Source organism: Saccostrea cucullata, unplaced genomic scaffold (genome assembly GCF_032062105.1).
Source record: "Saccostrea cucullata isolate Sc308-1 unplaced genomic scaffold, CSIRO_AGI_Scuc_v1 ctg569, whole genome shotgun sequence".
Lineage (NCBI taxonomy): Eukaryota > Metazoa > Mollusca > Bivalvia > Ostreida > Ostreidae > Saccostrea > Saccostrea cuccullata.
In genome coordinates this window covers 29,142-38,313 of record NW_026924013.1, presented here as the reverse complement: position 1 = coordinate 38,313, position 9,172 = coordinate 29,142, and the positions used below count along the sequence as shown (strand labels likewise).

At 33.5% G+C, this 9,172-nt stretch overlaps 1 protein-coding gene across 1 annotated transcript; it reads left to right on the top strand.

The window, feature by feature from the left end:
* The first annotated feature begins 783 nt into the window (after positions 1-783).
* LOC134265466 (sex peptide receptor-like) lies at positions 784-2,284 on the top strand. The gene has a single exon (XM_062747669.1). The coding sequence runs from the start codon at positions 784-786 to the stop codon at positions 1,894-1,896; it is 1,113 nt and encodes a 370-aa protein (XP_062603653.1). The 3' UTR covers positions 1,897-2,284.
* Positions 2,285-9,172: the final 6,888 nt, after the last annotated feature.

Genomic DNA, 9,172 nt, shown 5'->3' with positions numbered 1-9,172 from the left:
AAAGCGAGTAGCTTAGTGGCCACAGAGAAAAACCAGTGTGAAATTTGGATCATCTGAAGATTTCATTGAGCTCCCATTGGACAATCTGATAATCTATATAGTGTACAGTAGTATATAGTGTACATGCTTCATTCTGACGATACGCCTCCTCTGCCATCTGTGACAACGGCCTAAGGATACATACATGTATCTAAATTTTACGATGTTGTAATTTGGAGAGCGATTATCCACAGCTTATAATCTTGAATTGGAAATCCGTAACTTTGTTCCAGATAATTGGCGCAAAATCGAACATATGAAATACATGACAATAAAGTAATTATTATTATAGTACATCTATAATCAGTGAAGCAGTTAAACTGTTCATGCAAGTCACTGAAGGTTCCTAAAGACATTAACCTTGCCTATGCTGTCACCTGCAGACTGTTACTCAACTCACTACGGTATATTTATGGCCTGTGCAGTGAGATGCCTGTATCGTTTTCTGGAATAATATATGCATGGACTGTGACAAATTACCTATACAGTTGTTACTCGTAATTTACAGCTTTGTTGATCACTTTAGTGTAAAGTACAAGTAATGATACACAATAAGAGACACTGAATTAAATAATAAACCACGAGGGACGGAACTCTAGTCATAACACAACGTGCAAACCAAAACAAGGATATACATGTATTCTTCATAATCAGTCGAAATAAGCAGGATTTCTTAATTACGAGTGATGTTCTTCTGTTCAATGAAATGTGGATGAGGGGACATAGATTTAACAACTATTATCAATGGACAACGTTACGGAGCCAGCGACGGCACTTCCAGAAGGGGTTTCGGGATATCGGCTTTACCATGGTTACGTGAGTCTTGTAGTCTGCTCAATAGGAATTGGTTTGAACATCTTCAACGCCTTTATATGGTCCAGAAGATGTATGAGATCTTCCACCAGTCTCATTCTGACAATGTTAGCCGTAACGGACTCTTTGAGCCTCTTTTTCTATTTGATATACTCCGCCTATCTCTTCATTGCCACGGGACCTAGTCAGCTATTGTATCATCCCAAAGAATGGATGTATGTTGTGGTGATAACTTTCCATGAATTCATAGCATTTCATACCACGTCCAACTGGCTTACCATATCTCTAGCAATATTTCGTTATATGAAAGTGTGCCATCCTAATGCTGCAAAAGTCTGGTGTAACGAGAAAAGAGCAAAGGTGACAGTCTCTCTTGTGTTTCTGACTACAGCAATGGCCACCATTCCATTTTATTTTTACTATGAAGTTTATAACGTTTCCGAAGACTATCCTACTCTCACAGGCTACTGGATAAGGAAAACCAACTTTGCCAGAAACAACATCGACTACCAGACAATATTATTGTGGGTGTATGGCGTCATATTTAAGGTTTGTCCTTCCATTGCAATGATTGTCCTCAGCGCTCTGATGATAGGAAAACTACACAGAGCTCAAAAGAGACGGAGAGTATTCACTGTTGGTCGCGAGAGTCACGTAAGCAATCATCGAGGGTACAGTCGTACTACAGTCATGCTCATCGTTATTTTAATGATCTATGTCCTTATGGAGCTACCAATTGGAATTTCGGCGTTCACTTCCGGTTTACAAGGAGGCGAGAGTCATTACTTTTATTTTCTTTTGTATTCGGAAGTAGGGGACATTCTTGACATGTTGGCATTACTGAATGCGTTTGTCAATTTTGCTGTGTATTTTGCATTAAGTCTTCAATTTAGAACCGTTTTCAAAGGAATGATTCTTCGGAAAGCCGTCTCAGAAGTTCATTTTGGATCCGATTCAACAGAAATGTCCAGGTCAAAAACAGCCTCGAAGGTGTTTATTATTCCAGTGATGTGGAAATCTGTCAAGCAAAAGCTTCGTCTTTAAAATTTTTATGCCTTTAACATTGATATATTTTAAGATAGCTGCAGAATTGTAGCGCAAACCTATGGTTTCATATACATGTATTAGTCTTTGACCATAACGCTAAAGATACTGTATTGCAAATAATGTGCAATTTACGACTCATTTGCGCACGGTTTAGGAGGATTTCTCCGCTTTCCAGCATTATACAATTAATTTTCATTCCCTTATTCAAAACATATTTAATTACCAACCTGTATATTTTGTCCACCTCCCAACCCTTTATAGTTGTCTCTACATACCAATAAACTCGCTTGTTTTGATTTTTCTGCCATTCAACAAAAATCAAAACAAACAAGTTTATTGGTCTGTAGAAACGATTACTAGTATATAAAGGGTTGGGACTCTGATAAAATATAGAGGTTCGTTAAATATTGTTTCTGAAATTAGGGAATGAAAGGTACTTGATTAACCAATATTGGAAAGTGGAAAAAATTTTGCTAACGGTGCGCAAAAAAATGCCCATTTAAGTTCTGCAGCTAATATATTAATTGCACATTCGTTTAATTTGTTTGACATATTTTTATTGTTGTTCACAGATTTTATATTGAATAGAGATATTCTAAAACTTTAGATTAATAAGCAAAATACTCAGTATACATGCACCATGGCTCGGCATCTTTTTGCCTTTTATTCTTATTGTTTGCTTGTTTGTTTGATTTTTTATTTTGGTGTATTTGTTTTGTTTTCTCATCGTTTGCTTTTATATGATAGTTTTTGAAAAGAGGAGAATATTTTATAAGTTGGTAAGTTTGAAATTAATATATAATTTTTTTTTAATTCATTAACAAATTGCACATTAATGATGCATCGTCTAAAAAGGACACAAAACGGACCTTCAGGGATGATACATATATATGTCTGTCTTTCATGTTTTCTTTGTTTGTCAACCCTTTGCGTCACTTTCCCTTTCTCAATGTTGTGGCCACCTTGAAATAAAATAAAAATATATTTGCTTCAAGGTTTCAAGATCTGTTCTTTTAAAAGTTATTTAGAAACTTCAAACTGCAATAATTGATTTTGTATATTCTTTGACTGGTACAAATTAAAACTCAGATATGCTGATTCTAGAAAATAACTCGTTGTGTGTAATTTTAGGTCATCTTTCATTGTATATTGATAAAGTATAATGAAAAGTATATAATATAGAAGCCAGTAAGGATGTGTCGTTTTCTAACAAAGGTCATATCTTGAAGTGCTCAAATTTTGCATTGAGCTTCTGCCAAAGTCTCTTGTGCACAAAAAGCTTCTTTTTTTAAGATCTAAATCGACAGACGAGGGGAATGTCTGAAAAAAATATCTTGAAAAATCTCTTTGATCATCAGTAAAATGTCAATTTGAATTATGCAAGTATCCATGATTCGCGTAAGTTCAAATATTAATTTGAAATAACCATATATGTCTCCATATGTTTCATTACAACTTTGTTCTTTTTTTTTTACACAGATTATTTATGTAAAAACTAAAAAAAAACATGCTAAATATTTAATAAAAAAAAAAAACAAAAAAACCTACAATTTATGAATTAAATTAATATTTAAAGATATTTCTTATTAAAAGATTAGTTAGTCAAGGACCCGAGATCGACAAGATTTTTTTTTACGAACAGACCCAAACTTCAGGAATTCCCTATTAATCACGATGTGGCAGCAATATGCACTAATCATTAAAATACATGTAGTTAAATTTTCAATCTTTGGGTAAGTTAAGGGAAACTAACATGTGCATCAACATCATTTTTTTTGTGCAACAGACCTTGCGTGTAAACGTCAAAACTTTGTACGAATGTTTCATCATGATACATCAATGTTGTATACAACGGATAGAACTGCAAGTGACCGACTGTTTATGATTGATAATTTCATCTAAAATTTAACAAAATAAAAAAAAAACAATTGGTAGTTATTTGTTCTGCATGTATTCCTGATGAGTAAGCCAAATTCATATTCCTCCATGTGCTAATTTATTACTGCATAAACTCTCTCAAGAATTTACTTTGTATTTCATACAATTTCTCTTTATGACTTTTAATGTATTTTCTATGTATCTTGGTTGCAATAAACAGATAAAATTGTCAATACCTGTATTATAACTGTCATTATTTGATTCCCTCTCGGCAATTTTACAAAAGTTTCCTGTCCGAAATGCCTGCTTAAGCCTAAGTGACGTTAAATATAATCATCGATTTAGTATGGAATCGGTTAGATCTAATCGTTAATGATTAAAAAGCATGTTGTTTTTATTGAAAGCTTTTGCAAAAGCCCTTCACTGAAATTTTTATGCATCCATCTGACTTTGAATCCTAAAATTGTACACTACAAAAAGTAAGGATTGACGCAAAAGCACCAAAATTGGCTGCAAACCTATACTTTTTAAAGTGTATTTCACAAAAAAAGAAGTCAAATGAAATCCCAGTATTGTCAAAGGAGAAAAATTATTCGTTCCATTTTTTTAAAAAAGCATAAAATATAAGACAAAAGAGAAAAAGTAGAGAGATTTTTATTGTATAAAACATATACAAAAGAATCGGGCCATTTATCTACAGAACATGATCAAGCATATTCCAAAAGATGAGACAGTTACTGCCAAAATTTTAGAGGGAGTCAATGGAACATTGTTTTAACCTCTATTTAGTCCCCCTGATGAAAATGGAAATTTCAAGAGAAAAAAATGCACATTTTCAAGGCACAATCAATCATACTTCCTTAGTGTGAAAAACTCCATATTTTATTTTGTGGATTGAGTTGCGGGCTCTTTAAGCCACCGTAGCAAACTCATAAGGTGGTATGTGCTAGCTATTGTTTTAGCATTGGAAAATGATATTTCTACTATAAAGCTCAACTTTTAAGGTTGGTTTTATTTATATGTATAAGTGTTGCTCACTTCTATGGACTTTGATATTGAATACTGTTCGTTATCTCCATATCCTTCACTTTGTAATGAAACATAAGTTTCATTTTAAAATAAATATAAGAGCAGATGAGTTTTTCTTGAGAGTCTAAAATATTTCACAAAATTCTTATGATTCACCTTGCCGTTCTTATGCATAAATTTCCTTATTAAGTAAGAATAGTCACGTCACGTCAATGAGTTGGAAACTAAAAAAAATATCTTTACCAAGAGGATGTGTGAAAACTGCATTTCATGATCAAATTGCTAAAGGACAGGTTCTTATAAAAAGAAAGTATTTTCTCTCACGTAATGCAGTATTTAGATGGATTAAGAAATTCAAAAGTAGAAACGGAGAAGTAAAAGATGGCAGTCGAGCTGGTCGAATAGACAGTTTCTGTAACGTACGATACGATAAATAAATCAATGCGCAGAATATTTGAAAGTTATAAATTTAGAATGAAAGGTATTGCAAAGACAAAAAATTCTGAATTAAGAAACATATTACAAACAAGCATGTTTAAGGAAATTTTGAATAAAGAAACGTTGCAAATACCGGTAAGCAAGATCTGTAAAGGAAATTTTGAATAAAGAAACGTTGCAAACAAGCAAGATACGTACAAGAAATTTTGAATAAAGAAACATGTTGCAAACAAGCAAGATATGTAAAGGAAATTTTGAATAAAGAAACAAAAAACGCATCCAATACATTCTCGTCATTTTTCAGTTACTGTTACTTCCATGAGCATCTATTCCCAATATATGAAGGAAAGAAACAAGGTAAGACACAACACAAGACCTATAAAATTTTTAAGCACAATATAAAAACTGCAATTATACTAATTGCTTTAAAAATCTCCAAAGGCTGTCAAAAGATTGCATTTGCAAGTTCTTATTTTAATTATGATGATGTGATGAAGGTCACGTGATTCAGAACTGAGTAACCTCCAAAACCTGTTGTTGGCTGTTTTGGATTTTAAACCCATATCGAGTGTTCAATATGTCATCTCAATAAGACACATTTTAACTGCTCGGACGCATCTGTGAACCTCGATCGCACACAATTTTAAAGCTCAGTATTAATTTATCGAAGAATTTAATGTCATTTACGATAATGACTGAAATGAATTGGTTGAAAGCCCTGGCATTAACCAAATATCGGTCAACGAGAACGATTCTTTACTATTTGTTTCTCATTTCTCATGTTTAACAGTTCTTCAATAATGTTTTTAATGCTTTTTAAAGATGACTTTCAAGTAAGAGTCTTCTTAATGTGAAATGATCAATGAATAAATTGCGTTTAACTTTAATTTGGAGAAAAAATCTTTGATTTTCGACTTTTGTTGTAAAATGGAAACTGCTGTATCACTCCCAGCTGACATGAGCTGGCTTGTCACAATATCACCAAATTATGAACAAAGAATAGGAGTTTTTCGCTCTGGTTTGTAAAATGATAACTTTGTGTCAAAACTGGATAAAAAGACCTTTCAGCTGATAAAGAAGCAGACAACAAAAAGAAATTTTAAAAAGTTTCCGAAGAGATTGTAACTCTAATTTTTATAAAAGAAAATATAAAAGTAGTCATTGGGCCTGAAACTATGGTAATACTAAAATTGGTACAAGATCCTTGCTTTAATATCTGTGTCTTGGAAGTCTTTGAGAAATCGGACTAAACAGTAGCAGGGCAGCGAAATGTATTATTCATTATCATATCATTGTCAATGAATCAAGCCAATACTTTACTGAGGGGGAGAAGCTTTCGAAAACATTTTTTTTTTTACAGATTTTTTATTTTTAGTAATCATGGTAAAAACTAAAATGATCTTGTCTTTAACCAGTACAAATGAAAATTAAGCATTTTTGTTAATACAAAAATATGAAATAGGAATATTTTGTCGAGAGAATAAAAATACGTACATAAGATAAACGTATTGTAACGGTCCAGAGATTTGACAGATTAGCTTTATACAGAGTTATTGAACCTGATTATTGTTGACAGTGTAGGAGAGTTAAGATAAATTTGTATATGTGTTATAATTATTTGACATTGCAGGAATATGTACTGATTTATGCTTTGCATGTAGTTGATAGGTGATTATTGACAAGTTTAAGTGAAATAGTTTGTGCACATGTTTTGAGTTACATAGAAATCAGCTGATCTTAGCAGTAGTAAAGTTGTGGTGTTATTTTAGCTTACTTCATGTTTCAGGGACTTTAATTGGTCTTCTGTAGTAGATGAACCATAGATTTATAGATGAAATCATGTTTTCTTGAAGTTTAACTTGTTTTCAGTTAATTATCGGCAGTTTATAGACTGGTAGATTTGTTTACGAACTTGGCGGTCGTAAATTGTGTAGGTCGAGATCGATCATAAAAGTTACGATAGTTTTCGGATTTTTGGAGTTAATTGTGTTATTTGTTGATTTAAATGGAGATTATTTACTTATTCTAATTGAAGAATGTATTTAGAGATTACTTCCATTCAGAAAAGTTGTCTTGTATGTAGTTATTAGATTTTTCTATAGACTTTGCATTTTACGGGAAATGTCACGAGAGATTCTCCAACGTTTTCCAATGAGTCCAACAGTTTCCAACAATTACGTCATGTTATTGTATAAAAGGGAGAGATTCAAGGAATTTTTGCTCTTCTGCTAGGTTGATTCATTTAGAGAAGTCGTGTTTTAGGGGTAAGGAGTTAGTATGGGTTGGGCGTTTTTAAATTAGATTTAATAATGACTTTTTAGTTTTATTTTAAGAAGAGTCAGGGTTATTTTAAGGATTTTTAGGAACTTTTGGAATATTTGTGGAATTTTATAGGAAGTTTTGGTCAGGTTTTAGTGAATTTTAACTGAGAATTGGACTTGGTTAAAATTTGCTTGTTGTTTGAAATTTTGGTAAATTGTTGTTAAATTATGAATTACTTGAAATTGTTTAGGTAATTTATACATTTAGCTAAGGAAGCTAGTGTATTTCTAAATTTTGCTACTGTTTTTAACTGGAATTCAGACTTAAGAAATTTGCAGGAATTGTTGGTGTTTGAAATTTGTTAGGAATTAATTAGGTTTAAGGGATTAAGTTTTAGTTACTGGTTTTTACTTTCATCCAGGAGGTCTGGAAGGAAGTTCTGAGAATTAGGAGTTTTGTGAGTTTTATTGAGGTTGGTTTTAGGTAAGTCAGGACTAATAGGTGACACAGACAGACTGAGACAGAGCTTAGAATTTGTTTGTTGATTGTTTAATTGAGAGATAATTCTTAAAATAAATTGTAAAACTGTATTTTGTCTCATTTCAAGTACAGAGATTTATAAGGTTTTATCAAAGTGTGATTTTCCAACAAGATGGAAATTGCGGGATATGAGTAAGAACAGAGTAATAAGATAAATGAGTATTCAAGAATTTTAGTGACTTCCGTAGGTCTAGGTTGTAATGAGCTTGACAAATAGAGAAGAAAAGCTGAGAGATTTCGTGTATTTATAAATTTAGTGTAACTTAGAGAGCGCGGGTTAATAACAGGAGGTTTAGGTTTTGGGCAGTGGGGTATTATCTGAGTTCATTGATTGAAGGGAGATAATTTATAGTGTTGTGATATAAGATTTAAAGAGTATTGAGTTTTGAACCACTGTGCCATACTAGCCCTCCTGAGCTCGGGTTGAGCTGTGTAACGCAAGCCTTGCCACGAAAGATAAGACAGCCCCTATAGATAGAGTGAGGGAGTGCGGTCCCGGTAGTAGTAGGAGAGGTGCCGTCCGTCCGTCCCCCACCCCGTTACACTTGGCGTCGCCGGTAGGATTTGTACTTCCAACCAAGGAGTGTTGGTACCACAAATCCAGTGAAACGAACATCTCTAACTACAAAAATGGTGAAGAGGAGACAACAAGCCTCAACAAAATCTAGACGAGAGGGAAGTCAAGCTGATCATGAGGAGATACAGCAGATTACAGATGATGAGATGAACATTGGAACCTTGACTGTCACTGAAGGAGAAACTACAGATTATGAAACCACAGCAAATGAATTTGGATCATCTGAGGAAGATGACATGCCAAATACTGTCAGACCACAAATCAACGTTGGAGCTGAAGTCCATATGAGAAACAGTCCATCACTACCAAGCACTAGGCGAGATGCAGATCTACGTGAAGTGAGAAGGCCTACACCAGTGAGGCATGTTGGAAGACCTGGATTACGGAGGAGGCTGGGAAATGCTGATCTAACAGAACAACCAACTCCTACAAGAAATTCTTCCAACGATGCAGGAAACAATTCACCTGGTATTTACAATGTAGTAAAAGGAGCCTTGAAGGAAATGACCAGTCAGATTGTATCAGCTATCCAGACAGCCTTTGCTGGAT

Excerpts from the sequence above, each read along its gene's own strand:
- LOC134265466 (XM_062747669.1), top strand. The coding sequence starts at position 784 with ATGGACAACGTTACGGAGCCAGCGACGGCACTTCCAGAAGGGGTTTCG.